At 46.4% G+C, this 15,979-nt stretch overlaps 1 protein-coding gene across 1 annotated transcript; it reads right to left on the reverse strand.

Annotated features, from left to right (window-relative positions):
• Positions 1-681: 681 nt before the first annotated feature.
• Positions 682-10,272, reverse strand: LOC138360261 (uncharacterized). Its single transcript, XM_069320189.1, has 12 exons — positions 10,214-10,272; positions 7,621-7,818; positions 7,148-7,328; positions 6,836-6,963; positions 5,755-6,673; positions 4,489-5,171; positions 3,838-4,088; positions 3,386-3,620; positions 2,413-3,258; positions 1,977-2,155; positions 986-1,634; positions 682-784 (listed from the first exon to the last, which is right to left on the reverse strand). Exons 1-12 carry the CDS (start codon positions 10,270-10,272, stop codon positions 682-684), a joined length of 4,431 nt encoding a protein of 1,476 aa, XP_069176290.1.
• Positions 10,273-15,979: the final 5,707 nt, after the last annotated feature.

Raw genomic sequence — 15,979 nt, forward strand, 5'->3', positions numbered from 1 at the left:
GTCCACACTGAATAATGCGTCCGCACAGAGCAATGTGTCCACACTGAGTAATGTGTCCCGCACTGAGTAATGTGTCAATACTGAGTAATGTGTCGCTCACTAAGTAATATGTCCACACTGGGTAATGTGTCCACATTGAATAATGTGTCGCACTGAGTAATATGTCCTCACTGAGTAATGTGTCCACACTGAGTAATGTGTCCACACTGAGTAATGTATCCACATTGAGTAATGTGTCCCACACTGAGTAGTGTGTCCACACTGAGTAATATGTCCACACTGAGTAATGTGTCCACACTGCGTCATGAGTCCACACTGAGTAATGAGGTCACACTGAGTAATGCGTCCACACTGAGTAATGTGTCCACACTGAGTAATGTGTCCACACTAAAGAATGTGTCCACCCTGAGTAATGTGTCCGCACTGAGTAATGTGTCCACATTGAGTAATGTGTCCACACCGAGTAATGTGTCCACACAGAGTAATGTGTCCACACTGAATAATGTGTCCACACTGAGTAATGTGTCCACACTGAGTAATGTGTTGCCCTGAGTAATGCGTCCACACTGAGTAATGTGTCCCGCACTGAGTAATATGTCCACACTGAGTAATATGTCCCGTACTGAGTAATGTATCCACACAGAGTAATGTGTCCACACTGAGTAATGTGTCCACACTGCATCATGAGTCCACACTGAGTAATGTGTCCGCACTGAGTAATGTGTCCACACTGAGTAATGTGTTGCACTGAGTAATGCGTCCACACTGAGTAATGTGTCCCGCACTGAGTAATATGTCCACACTGAGTAATATGTCCCGCACTGAGTAATGTATCTACACTGAGTAATGTGTCCACACTGAGTAATGTGTCCACACTGCGTCATGAGTCCACACTGAGTAATGTGTCCACACTGAGTAATGTGTCCCACACTGAGTAATGTGTCCACACTGCGTCATGAGTCCACACTGAGTAATGTGTCCGCACTGAGTAATGAGTTCACACTGAGTAATGTGTCCACACTTAGTAATGTGTCCACACTGAGTAATGCGTCCACTTTGAGTAATGTGTCCACACTGAGTAATATGTCCACACTGAGTAATGTGTCCACACTGAATAATGCGTCCGCACAGAGCAATGTGTCCACACTGAGTTATGTGTCCCGCACTGAGTAATGTGTCAATACTGAGTAATGTGTCGCTCACTAAGTAATATGTCCACACTGGGTAATGTGTCCAGATTGAATAATGTGTCGCACAGAGTAATGTGTCCACACTGAGTAATGTGTCCACACTGAGTAATGTGTCCACACTGAGTAATGTGTCCTCACTGAGTAATGTGCGTGCACTGAGTAATAAGGTCACACTGAGTAATATGTCCACACTGAGTAATGTGTCCACACTGAATAATGTGTCCACACTGAGTAATGTGTCCGCACTGGTTAATGGGTCCACATTGAGTAATGTGTCCACACTGAGTAATGTGTCCACACGGAGGAATGTGTCCACACTGAATAATGTGTCCTCACTGAGTAATGTGTCCACGCTGAGTAATGTGTCGCACTGAGTAATGTGTCCACACTGAGTAATGTGTCCCACACCGAGCAATGTGTCCACACTGAGTAATGTGTCGCACACTGTAATATATCCACACTGAGTAATATTTTCACACTGAGTAATGTGTCCACACTGAGTAATGTGTCCGCACTGAGTAATGTGTCCACACTGAGTAGTGTGTCCGCACTGAGTAATGTGTCCACACTGAGTAATGTGTCGCTCACTGAGTAATATGTCCACACTGAGTAATGTGTCCACACTGAGTAATGTGTCCACACTGAGTTATGTGTTCACACTGAGTAATGTGTCCCACTGAGTAATATGTCCACACTGAGTAATGTGTCCGCACTTAGTTATGTGTCCACACAGAGTAATGTGTCAACACTGAGTATTGTGTCCACACTGAGTAATGTGTCCCGCACTGTGTAATGTGTCTACACTGAGTAATGTGTCCACACTGAGTAATGTGTCGCACTGAGTAATGTGTCCCGCACTGAGTAATACGTCCACGCCGAGTAATGTGTCAGCGCTGAGTAATGTGTCCACACTGAGTAATATATCCACAATGAGTAATGTGTCCGCATTGAGTAATGTGTCCGCACTGAGTAATGAGTTCACACTGAGTAATGTGTCCACACTGAGTAATGTGTCCACACTTAGTAATGTATCCACATTGAGTAATGTGTCCTACACTGAGTAATGTGTCGCAAACTGAGTAATGTGTCCACACTGAGTAATGTGTCCCGCACTGAGTAATGTGTCCACACTGAGTAATGTGTCCACACTGCGTCATAAGTCCACACTGAGTAATGTGTGTGCACTGAGTAATGAGGTCACACTGAGTAATGTGTCCCACACTGAGTAATGTGTCCACACTGCATCATGAGTCCACACTGAGTAATGTGTCCGCACTGAGTAATGAGTTCACACTGAGTAATGTGTCCACACTGGGTAATGTGTCCACACTGAGTAATGCGTCCACTTTGAGTAATGTGTCCACACTGAGTAATGTGTCCACACTGAGTAATGTGTCCACACTGAATAATGCGTCCGCACAGAGCAATGTGTCCACACTGAGTAATGTGTCCCGCACTGAGTAATGTGTCAATACTGAGTAATGTGTCGCTCACTAAGTAATATGTCCACACTGGGTAATGTGTCCACATTGAATAATGTGTCGCACTGAGTAATATGTCCTCACTGAGTAATGTGTCCACACTGAGTAATGTGTCCACACTGAGTAATGTGTCCTCACTGAGTAATGTGTGTGCACTGAGTAATGAGGTCACACTGAGTAATATGTCCACACTGAGTAATGTGTCCACACTGAATAATGTGTCCACACTGAGTAATGTGTCCGCAGTGGTTAATGTGTCCACATTGAGTAATGTGTCCACACCGAGTAATGTGTCCACACGGAGTAATGTGTCCACACTGAATAATGTGTCCACACTGAGTAATGTGTCCACGCTGAGTAATGTGTCGCACTGAGTAATGTGTCCACACTGAGTAATGTTTCCCACACTGAGCAATGTGTCCACACTGTGTAATGTGTCGCACACTGTAATATATCCACACTGAGTAATATTTTCACACTGAGTAATGTGTCCACACTGAGTAATGTGTCCGCACTGAGTAATGTGTCCACACTGAGTAGTGTGTCCGCACTGAGTAATGTGTCCACAAAGAGTAATGTGTCGCTCACTGAGTAATATGTCCACACTGAGTAATGTGTCCACACTGAGTAATGTGTCCACACTGAGTAATGTGTCCACACTGAGTAATGTGTCCACACTGCGTCATGAGTCCACACTGAGTAATGTGTCCGCACTGAGTAATGAGTTCACACTGAGTAATGTGTCCACACTGGGTAATGTGTCCACACTGAGTAATGCGTCCACTTTGAGTAATGTGTCCACACTGAGTAATGTGTCCACACTGAGTAATGTGTCCACACTGAATAATGCGTCCGCACAGAGCAATGTGTCCACACTGAGTAATGTGTCCCGCACTGGGTAATGTGTCAATACTGAGTAATGTGTCGCTCACTAAGTAATATGTCCACACTGGGTAATGTGTCCACATTGAATAATGTGTCGCACTGAGTAATATGTCCTCACTGAGTAATGTGTCCACACTGAGTAATGTGTCCACACTGAGTAATGTATCCACATTGAGTAATGTGTCCCACACTGAGTAGTGTGTCCTCACTGAGTAATATGTCCACACTGAGTAATGTGTCCACACTGCGTCATGAGTCCACACTGAGTAATGAGGTCACACTGAGTAATGCGTCCACACTGAGTAATGTGTCCACACTGAGTAATGTGTCCACACTAAAGAATGTGTCCACCCTGAGTAATGTGTCCGCACTGAGTAATGTGTCCACATTGAGTAATGTGTCCACACCGAGTAATGTGTCCACACAGAGTAATGTGTCCACACTGAATAATGTGTCCACACTGAGTAATGTGTCCACACTGAGTAATGTGTTGCCCTGAGTAATGCGTCCACACTGAGTAATGTGTCCCGCACTGAGTAATATGTCCACACTGAGTAATATGTCCCGTACTGAGTAATGTATCCACACAGAGTAATGTGTCCACACTGAGTAATGTGTCCACACTGCATCATGAGTCCACACTGAGTAATGTGTCCGCACTGAGTAATGTGTCCACACTGAGTAATGTGTTGCACTGAGTAATGCGTCCACACTGAGTAATGTGTCCCGCACTGAGTAATATGTCCACACTGAGTAATATGTCCCGCACTGAGTAATGTATCTACACTGAGTAATGTGTCCACACTGGGTAATGTGTCCACACTGCGTCATGAGTCCACACTGAGTAATGTGTCCACACTGAGTAATGTGTCCCACACTGAGTAATGTGTCCACACTGCGTCATGAGTCCACACTGAGTAATGTGTCCGCACTGAGTAATGAGTTCACACTGAGTAATGTGTCCACACTTAGTAATGTGTCCACACTGAGTAATGCGTCCACTTTGAGTAATGTGTCCACACTGAGTAATATGTCCACACTGAGTAATGTGTCCACACTGAATAATGCGTCCGCACAGAGCAATGTGTCCACACTGAGTTATGTGTCCCGCACTGAGTAATGTGTCAATACTGAGTAATGTGTCGCTCACTAAGTAATATGTCCACACTGGGTAATGTGTCCAGATTGAATAATGTGTCGCACAGAGTAATGTGTCCACACTGAGTAATGTGTCCACACTGAGTAATGTGTCCACACTGAGTAATGTGTCCTCACTGAGTAATGTGTGTGCACTGAGTAATAAGGTCACACTGAGTAATATGTCCACACTGAGTAATGTGTCCACACTGAATAATGTGTCCACACTGAGTAATGTGTCCGCACTGGTTAATGGGTTCACATTGAGTAATGTGTCCACACTGAGTAATGTGTCCACACGGAGTAATGTGTCCACACTGAATAATGTGTCCTCACTGAGTAATGTGTCCACGCTGAGTAATGTGTCGCACTGAGTAATGTGTCCACACTGAGTAATGTGTCCCACACCGAGCAATGTGTCCACACTGAGTAATGTGTCGCACACTGTAATATATCCACACTGAGTAATATTTCCACACTGAGTAATGTGTCCACACTGAGTAATGTGTCCGCACTGAGTAATGTGTCCACACTGAGTAGTGTGTCCGCACTGAGTAATGTGTCCACACTGAGTAATGTGTCGCTCACTGAGTAATATGTCCACACTGAGTAATGTGTCCACACTGAGTAATGTGTCCACACTGAGTTATGTGTTCACACTGAGTAATGTGTCCCACACTGAGTAATATGTCCACACTGAGTAATGTGTCCGCACTTAGTTATGTGTCCACACAGAGTAATGTGTCAACACTGAGTATTGTGTCCACACTGAGTAATGTGTCCCGCACTGAGTAATGTGTCTACACTGAGTAATGTGTCCGCACTGAGTAATGAGTTCACACTGAGTAATGTGTCCACACTGAGTAATGTGTCCACACTTAGTAATGTATCCACATTGAGTAATGTGTCCTACACTGAGTAATGTGTCGCAAACTGAGTAATGTGTCCACACTGAGTAATGTGTCCCGCACTGAGTAATGTGTCCACACTGAGTAATGTGTCCACACTGCGTCATGAGTCCACACTGAGTAATGTGTGTGCACTGAGTAATGAGGTCACACTGAGTAATGTGTCCCACACTGAGTAATGTGTCCATACTGCATCATGAGTCCACACTGAGTAATGTGTCCGCACTGAGTAATGAGTTCACACTGAGTAATGTGTCCACACTGGGTAATGTGTCCACACTGAGTAATGCGTCCACTTTGAGTAATGTGTCCACACTGAGTAATGTGTCCACACTGAATAATGCGTCCGCACAGAGCAATGTGTCCACACTGAGTAATGTGTCCCGCACTGAGTAATGTGTCAATACTGAGTAATGTGTCGCTCACTAAGTAATATGTCCACACTGGGTAATGTGTCCACATTGAATAATGTGTCGCACTGAGTAATATGTCCTCACTGAGTAATGTGTCCACACTGAGTAATGTGTCCACACTGAGTAATGTGTCCTCACTGAGTAATGTGTGTGCACTGAGTAATGAGGTCACACTGAGTAATATGTCCACACTGAGTAATGTGTCCACACTGAATAATGTGTCCACACTGAGTAATGTGTCCGCAGTGGTTAATGTGTCCACATTGAGTAATGTGTCCACACCGAGTAATGTGTCCACACGGAGTAATGTGTCCACACTGAATAATGTGTCCACACTGAGTAATGTGTCCACGCTGAGTAATGTGTCGCACTGAGTAATGTGTCCACACTGAGTAATGTTTCCCACACTGAGCAATGTGTCCACACTGTGTAATGTGTCGCACACTGTAATATATCCACACTGAGTAATATTTTCACACTGAGTAATGTGTCCACACTGAGTAATGTGTCCGCACTGAGTAATGTGTCCACACTGAGTAGTGTGTCCGCACTGAGTAATGTGTCCACAAAGAGTAATGTGTCGCTCACTGAGTAATATGTCCACACTGAGTAATGTGTCCACACTGAGTAATGTGTCCACACTGAGTAATGTGTCCACACTGAGTAATGTGTCCCACACTGAGTAATATGTCCACACTGAGTAATGTGTCCACACTGAGTAATGTGTCCACGATGAGTAATGTGTCCACACTGAGTAATGTGTCCGCACTTAGTTAAGTGTCCACACAGAGTAATGTGTCAATACTGAGTATTGTGCCCACACTGAGTAATGTGTCCCGCACTGAGTAATGTGTCTACACTGAATAATGTGTCCACACTGAGAAATGTGTCCACACTGAGTAATGTGTCCGCACTGAGTAATGAGTTCACACTGAGTAATGTGTCCACACTGAGTAATGTGTCCACACTTAGTAATGTATCCACATTGAGTAATGTGTCCCACACTGAGTAATGTGTCGCAAACTGAGTAATGTGTCCACACTGAGTAATGTGTCCCGCACTGAGTAATGTGTCCACACTGAGTAATGTGTCCACACTGCGTCATGAGTCCACACTGAGTAATGTGTGTGCACTTGAGTAATGAGGTCACACTGAGTAATGTGTCCACACTGAGTATTGTGTCCACACTGAGTAATGTGTCCCGCACTGAGTAATGTGTCTACACTGAATAATGTGTCCACACTGAGAAATGTGTCCACACTGAGTAATGTGTCCGCACTGAGTAATGAGTTCACACTGAAGAATGTGTCCACACTGAGTAATGTGTCCGCACTGAGTAATGTGTCCACATTGAGTAGTGTGTCCACACCGAGTAATGTGTCCACACAGAGTAATGTGTCCACACTGAATAATGTGTCCGCACTGAGTAATGTGTCCACACTGAGTAATGTGTCGCACTGAGTAATGTGTCCACACTGAGTAATGTGTCCCGCACTGAGTAATGTGTCCACACTGAGTAATGTGTCGCACACTGAGTAATATGTCCACACTGAGTAATATGTCCCGCACTGAGTAATGTGTCCACACTGAATAATGTGTCGCTCACTGAGTAATATGTCCACACTGAGTAATGTGTCCACACTGAGTAATGTGTCCACACTGAGTAATGTGTCCACACTGAGTAATGTGTCCCACACTGAGTAATATGTCCACACTGAGTAATGTGTCCCCACTGAGTAATATGTCCACGATGAGCAATGTGTCCACACTGAGTAATATGTCCACGATGAGCAATGTGTCCACACTGAGTAATGTGTCCGCACTTAGTTATGTGTCCACACTGAGTAATGTGTCCTTCACTGAGTAATGTGTCCACACTGAGTAATGTGTCCACACTGAGTAATGTGTCCCGCACTGAGTAATGTGTCCACACTGAGTAATGTGTCCACACTGAGTAATGTGTCAACACTGAGTAATGTGCCGCTCTTAGTTATGTGTCCACACTGAGTAATGTGTCCACACTGAGTAATGTGTCCACACTGAGTAATGTGTCCACAGTGAGTAATGTGTCGCACACTGAGTAATATGTCCACACTGAGTAATGTGTCCCACACTGAGTAATGTGTCCACACTGAGTAATGTGTCGCTTAGTGAGTAATATGTCCACACTGAGTAATGTGTCCACACTGAGTAATGTTTCCACACTGAGTAATGTGTCCACACTGAGTAATGTGTCCACACTGAGTAATATGTCCACACTGAGTAATGTGTCGCTCACTGAGTAATATGTCCACACTGAGTAATGTGTCCACACTGAGTAATATATCCACACTGAGTAATGTGTCCACACTGAGTAATATGTCGATACTGAGTAATGTGTCTACACTGAGTAATGTGTCCACGCTGAGGAACACATTGTAACATCGAGTGGGGCTCCTCAACATCAGGGAGCACACCGTGGCAACGAAGATCACAAAATCGTCAAAATGCGAAACTTAGAAAATTTTCCAATGAATGAATTCATAATTACTGGAAAGGGAACTTTTGGCAAATTTTGTGTTTAAGGGATAATCTGGCTCCAGATGGAGATTTGTTCTCAGGTGCGTCACCGGCTACTCTGCTCCTAGGAAAGACCAAATGTTGGATCGTGTGTAATTTCTCTGGTTTGTGTACTTACCTAGTTGTGTTTGCGGGAATTTAGATAGTTCATTCCATTTGCTAACTACTCTGACACTGAAAAAGTTCTTTCTAATGTCTCTGTGGCTCATTTGGGTACTCGGTTTCCACCTGTGTCCCCTTGTTCGTGAACCTAGTTCTTTCTCTCTGTTCGTTTCGTGATGGACTTCTTCTCCCATTCAGTATCCAATGTCTGGCCACGTGTTTTCTCCCTCCTAGTTTCATCATCTTACATTTACTTGGGTTGAACTTTAGTAGCCATTTATTGGACAATTCCTTGAGTTTGTCTAGGTCATTTTGTAGCCATATACTATCTTCTTCTGTCTTCATCCTCCTCATAAGGAGGAGGATGAAGCATCATCAGCAAACATTGAGAGGAGCGAGTCTATTTCCTCTGGGAGATCCTTTACAAATATCAGTAACAGTATTGGTCCAAGGACTGATCCCTGAGGAACTCCACTGGTGACACCTTCCCACTCCGAGACCTCCCCCCTCACTTGCTCTCTTCCTTTGCTTAGGTACTCCCTTGTCCAGTGGAGTACCTCCCCTTTCTCTCCCGCCTGCATCTCCTGCTTGTGCACTAGTCTTTTATGTGGTACTGTGTCAAAGGCTTTCTGGCAATCCAAAAATATGCAGTCTGTCCACCCCTCTCTATCTTGACTGATTTGTGTTGCCTGGTCATAGAATGATCAGGCAACATAGAATTCAATTAATCTTTTAAAGCATGGTTTGCCATCTCTGAACCCATGCTGATGTTGTGTTACAAAGTTTTTTCGCTCCAGATGTTCCACTAGATTTTTTCGCACAATGTTCTCCATCATCTTGCATGGTGTTCAAGCTAAGGACACTGGCCTGTAGTTTAGTGCCTCCTGTTTATCTCCCTTCATGTATATTGGGACTTCATTAGCCGTCTTTAAAATTTTTGGCAGTTCACCTGTAACCAGTGATTTGTTGTACATAATGGAGAGTGGCAGGCATAGCTTCTGCTCCTTCCTTTATTGTCCATGGTAAGACTCCATCCGGGCCTATAGCCTTTGTCACATCCAAATCTCGCAGATGCTTCCTCACCTCCCCACTGGTAATTACAAACTCTTTTAGTGGTGTCTGGTTAGATATTCCCTCTCTTACCTCTAGGACTTCTCCTTGCTCTACTGTGAAGCCCTCCTGGAATTTCTTATCGAGTTCCTCGCACATCTCTTTGTCGTTTGTAGTGAATTTGTCTGCCCCTATTCTCAATTTCATTACCTGTTCCTTCACTGTTGTTTTTCTCCTGATGTGGCTATGCAGCAATTTAAGTTGAGTCTTTGCTTACTCGCTATGTCATTTTCGTATTATCGCTCTGCCTCTCTTCTCACCCTGACGTATTCCTTCCTGGTGCTCTGGTATCTTTCTCTGCTCTCTAGTGTCCTGTTATTTCTATAGTTTCTCCACGTCCATATACTTAGTTGCTTAGATAGCTTACATCTGATTAAACATTTGATACTTTGCATTTAATGTTTTTTTTCTTTTGGACCGGAACGAACTTGGCTGCTGCCTTCTTGCACTTCTGCGTGATGTAGTCCATCATGTCTTGAGCCGTCATTCCTCTGAGCCCTGTTTCTCAAGCTGTATCAGTTAGGAGTTTCCTCATCTCCTCATTGTTTCCCTTTCGGAATGCCGACCTTTTGTTTTCTGTGCCCTTCCTTGATTACCTTAACCCTACTTCGGTCAAGTACTCAAACATCAGTACACTTTGATCCCCACGGGGGCTTCCCTTATTCCTTAATGGTGACGTTTCGGTCCGTCGTGGACCATTATCAAGTCGTATAAAAAAAGGAGTTATGAGCAAATAAGTAGTTATGATTAACTAGGTAAAGGTCGAGTAGATACGAATACAACTCTAGGTAACAGAAATATAGAATACTGCATTAGGTCTAAAGGCAAAGAGATAGTCGGAAAAAAAAGAGACAAAAGAGAAAGCAACAGTTTTCTTACACAGAATATTTATAGGCCACAGTAATGTCCAAGATTGAACAGCTTTTTTGCAGCATGTCGTGGTTCAGGGGTATGGCGCGTGTGTGGCCTTCACCAAGACGATGCTTTAGTCTTCGCTCTGTTCCAGCGATATCCTTAACAGTTTTCTTTATTCCTATTAACTCCTATGGTATGCTTCTTAACCCATCGACTTCCCCCTCAAATTCTCACATTATATATTGATTTTCTCCTCCACTGTTTCTGTACACGACCTGGAACTGGTAGATAATGATCCAGGAAAGACTGAAACGTCGTTATGACCTGATCATGATCCAGGACAGACCGGAACGTCGTCATTTCTTTTATTTCCAGACATCTCGGTATAGCGTCTAATTTTCAACCCGTTTTCGATGCTTATTCTCTGCCAGAGTTGAAGCAACACTGACCAAACCTAATTAGTTCAATAGAGCGTGCATTGCCAGCTATTGAATTTCAACTTGCCTATCTCGCGCAGTTCCAGCAGAACCAACTTTTATCTCCTCTTGCTGTTATCCTGTGAACGACGTTGTAAATGCATCAAAATTTTTTGCTTCTAAATCCTTTAAACCTCTTTTCTCTTGATAATACGTCTGTCACATCGTCTCTAACTCTGTCTCTCTATGTGGTCAATACCTTAGGTGCTGGGCTCCAGGGGAAGTTGTATCCAGTGACATGAACAAAGTTTCGGTGTCTGTGACAGGTGTAAGTTCTTACCTGACAAGTTTCATTCTCTCTCTCAGCTTATTGCTCTTGTTTGTGATCCTGTCGTCATTGGAGCATCTCACATTAATACTCTCTGTTAGTTGATCTTATCTTGAGGTTCTCTCCCTCAACCACTTGGGCTCGACAGTAGAGCGACGGTCTCTCTTCCTGCAGGTCGGCGTTCAATCCACGACAGTCCAAGTGGTTGGGCACCATTCCTTCCTCCCCGTCCCTTCCCCAATCCTTATCCTGACACCTTCCAAGTGCTATATAGTCGTACTGGCTTGGCGCTTTCTCCTGATATTTCCCTTCCCTTGAGGATATATTGAGATGATTTCGGGGCTTAGCGTCCCCACGGCCCGGTCCTCAACCATGCTTCCTTTTTGTTACACATCTTCAGAAAGCAGCTCGGAGAAGCTGTCTAACTCCCAGGTACCTATTTACTGCTAGGTGAACAAGGGTCTATTGTGATTTCTGTGTTATGAACGGGGGGGGGGGGTGCATTAGGGTGAAAGAAACTGCCCATTGTCACGTGGAGGTGGGGGGGGGGGGGCCGGGGCTTTGCTAGCACTCGGCTGCTAGAGGCTCAAAAGGCCGAATACTCAGCCCCTCCGACTCCCGGGATTCACCGGAGTCTCCTTGGCCACACAGGAGAGGACCATCAATGCCCACCTCCGCAGGTCTTTGCTTCCACCACAAAAGGGGGGTGCCACTGATTCACCCTGGAAGCCCTTCAGTCAAACACGGGGAAACTGCTGTTAACAGTTCCGGCCTAGACCCGTGGAGGAGTGAAGGAAGACTCAGGCTTACCTTATAACAATAACCTCCCTGAGTCTTGCCTGCCAGACAAAAAGGTTGCAGGAACTCCTTTCCCGCCTGTCTTCTCTATCTTCTTCTTAACAAGGTCGCCAGCTGGGTTATTATATCTGCACCCCAGCAATGCAGTTCAGTGGGTGTATTATATATTGTTTGTAGCCAGAAGATTGCTACTCCCATAGATCTGCTACTAGACTGTTGGCCCAGGGTACTCTCCCAGGAAGGTCTGTGTGGCTTTACCTCTCTCTAGCCACTACGTTAATAGTTGCCACCATTCAGGCACAGATACTGATCGGATGGCTAAGGGTACACTTTTATGTAAGTCTGTGCTGTCTTTACCACTCACCAGGCAATCTGAACTTCTATAGAGAACGTTGTGTTCCCTAGGTGGTACTGTGATAACCTTCGTGTATGCTCATAGAGAAATATTATAAATGGAGGCACACTCAAACACAATGATAAAAGTGTGAATTTACTGATGCAAATTACATGAACACACACACAATCACAAGTAATACATGAATATGGAAATAAGGATAATAAGTCTGGAGATCGTCAGCCTCTTCTTCCACGACCTCCAACACTCCTTCAACTGGGCAGAAAGACAGGAGTCCCACACTCTCTCACGGGAGGGCCTCTTCACCACGTCGGCGCCTCTTCTTCACTGTCCTGCCATCCATACACACTTCACTGTCCTCTCTGACAGTCCTGGACTCAAGCTTCCTTGCAGCCTATTCTACTATTAAAGTATTAAAGTCCTGCTGCCACATACATAAATAAATATTGTGGCCTAACTAGCCTACTCACACAAGGCGTAATGGGAGGGAAAATGATCTACCTTACATTCCTGGCTCACGACGCCTGTCCCTCGATGGTGTGAGGTTCCCACGCTTCCTTGGGTCGATCCATGACGATCCAGGATGTTCCACAGGTCCTCAGGTGTCGTGGAGCCTTCGCGTCGTCGCCGTTCCAATCCCTGAGATTCAGCTGCCCCAATCCTGGTTCATCGATGGGCGCTGAGCTAATCACTATTTTTCCCACACACTCGCCCCTTCCACAAGGCGTTGCTCCTTGTCCTAGGCACGGTGTCGTCCCTCCAAAACCCTCAGTGGATGTGACCCAGTCACAGCTAGGCCTGCCCGCCGCACCTTCCAGACCTCAACGTCCAGCGGCGCCGCCCAGTGTCGTCGCCGACTATTTTCCAAGTTTGGCACTTCTCTGCTCAATGAACTTGGTTCCTTTTTGCTTCCCAGAAGCGCAGGGTCTCCAATAACTTATGGTGGGCTGCGATGGCTAGTTTAATCCACTGAATAAGGCTTGTAGAGCCTCTAATCCTTGAGAGCAGACCGAGGCGCGTCCTGTCGCTTCCAAGGTCGGATCAACTCTGACGTTGGCGCCGCCCGGGGCACTCGGTGACGTCATGGCGGGCCTTGATTTGTCGCCCGCGACCATGTCGGCCAATCCGCGATCGGCTAGTGTCCCTTCCAAAAGGTCATATCTGCATTAGGGGATACTCTTTCATTTTATAACAGAGCACCAATCTCCCTTTATTTACAACTTATAATGTAACTTCCTTCCCTTAACTGGCAGCCGGTCTGGTTGCCACATATATCATTGGACTCCCTGAACCTCAGAGAATCAGTAGGGAGAGCTGATATGACTCTTTAAGCCGGCAAACGAAAGAAATAGGAGAGGGCACCGTAACATACCCCTCCCCTTAAAATAAGAGTCATATCAGAAGAGCAGCACTCAAGAGGGCCACCTATACTCTTGCTCCCTCCGTTCCTGAAGTGTCACTCCTCCAGTTTGTGACGTGGCTCGTACCACCTTGCCAGTCACTTGCCTCATTATATCTCCACCTCGCATAGGAACGGGTGTGATGGGTGTTCCCTGAACACCTACAAGAAATCCTCTCTCCGTGGCTACGAGTGTACTCCCACGGCTCGTTACCACTGTAAGATTCAGTGCCTGCAGCGCCTCCACCGCGTCGTGCACTCCGAGATAGTCTTGCACTTCCACTGCGTCCTACAGGTACTCCATGTTTCCTCTCATGAGCTCCTCTTCGCCAATCTTCTCTCTTCTCGGTTCCTCTTCTCCCATAGGTGCGTTGTCTCCTCACAGTGGCACTTGTAACCTGTACTCCATCCAGCAGCTTCCCCTCTTCCACACTAGGCTTTTGCGATGGCCCAATGCCCCTCTGGTTAGGCTGGCGCCTACCCTGGGTGTACCTATTCCCTGCTTTCTTCGTATTGCCTTTCCTATACTATTCGCTCCTTCATTCCCGACGAACATTTTCACTCCTCCATGAGATTCTCTTCCCTGCAGACGTCTTCTTCGGTTCGTGGTTGGGCTCATCCACCTCCCTGTGGCTCACCTCACCACGGTGGTTCATCTTGCACCTACCACTATTCATCTGGCCGGCATAGGGTGCACTACGTTGTGGCTCCTCCACTCTGCCCCTCACTGCCGTTCGCTCATCCACTGAGCTTACTTTATTCACGTTTCTGTGTGGAGGGAGTGCGGTCTGCAGCCTCTTCACCGCCCCAGGCGTTTGAACAGCTGCTCCTCGCCACTCCTCCACACGCATCATCAGGCTTAGTCGGAGGTCCTCGTCGGGGTTTTCCACGACCTCCGACGACCTCTCTGCACTCTTGCCCTCGTTGTCGTCGTCTCTGGCGACGTTTTCCCTGGCGAAGTCGGCTTCCTCACTATTATTTGGAGCGACCGATACCTCACCTGGCAGGGTTTTACCGCTGCTTGAAACATAGGCACTCCTGGCCCAATCGGGTTGTATCCTGCCTCCTCCGAGGTCATTACCCAGCACCATCTGTACATGCTCTAGGGGTAACTTAAGGGCTACAGCTACTATAGCTTTCTCGACTCCGCAGTCGGCAATCAGCTGTACTTCGTGAAGTGGCAACCTGTATTCCTCCCCCACACTGCGTATCCTCACCACTCCCACAGGTGAATCATTAAATTCCTTGGGGAGAATACTCCTGGTTACCATACTTACGTCAGCACCCGTATCTCGAAGAACGGCAACCTCCACAGGGTCTGACTTTCCAAACTTCACGTTGGCCCCGAAAACGAAGGGATGTTCACCCAACTTCATTTCCCAACCATTCACGTTGGGTCCACTATAATATGGAGTGTGAACAAACACTCTCTCCTCTTCCAACATTAGTCCCATGTTCCTTTGGTGCTCCTCACACTCGCGGGCATAATGTCCTCTCACACCACAGTTGTAGCATCGGCCACCTCCCCTTGGCGACCACTCGCTAGTCCCCCTGGCAGTACTACTTGCAGACGTTCCATGGGCCCTCATTGGACTTCCCGTCGTCGTATCCGGGACAGCAGCACTTGCTGCCGAGCTAGGTCCACTGCTCATAGCTTGGGGCTTCCTCCCCACGTCCCTTGAGCTCTTGAACCGCGTTACTTCATCGGGCACACTACTCTTGGGAGAGTCCCCACCCGTCCTAGCTCCTCCTGAACTCCTAAGGTTCCCTCCCGACCTGGGGTAAGGCGAGTGTCTGGGCGGCCCCTCCCTCCTGAGATGTAGTGCCTCCTCCAGCATGTCGGCTCGGTCCGCTGCAGCCTTCAGGTCCTTAATACCTGCTTCTCTCAACCTTACTCGCAACTCAGGATGGAGCACTGACATAAACTTCTCCATCACTATCAGTCGTTTGATATCTTCCGCCGACTCCGCTTCCTCCGCCTTCAACCATCGTAGGAATTTCCGTTCCATATCCCTGGCGGTCTCGGCGTAAGTCTTTCCCGAC

This window comes from Procambarus clarkii, chromosome 8 (assembly GCF_040958095.1).
Source record: "Procambarus clarkii isolate CNS0578487 chromosome 8, FALCON_Pclarkii_2.0, whole genome shotgun sequence".
In the NCBI taxonomy this organism is placed as follows: Eukaryota; Metazoa; Arthropoda; class Malacostraca; order Decapoda; family Cambaridae; genus Procambarus; species Procambarus clarkii.

Coding starts and splice junctions, on each gene's coding strand:
- LOC138360261 (XM_069320189.1), bottom strand. CDS start 10,272: ATGACGGCTCAAGACATGATGGACTACATCACGCAGAAGTGCAAGAAG. Junction 6,964..7,147: donor AGTGTGACCTCATTACTCAA/GTGCACACACAT, acceptor CACATTACTCAG/TGTGGACACATTACTCAGTG. Junction 4,089..4,488: donor CAGTGTGAACTCATTACTCA/GTGCGGACACAT, acceptor CATATTACTCAG/TGCGGGACACATTACTCAGT.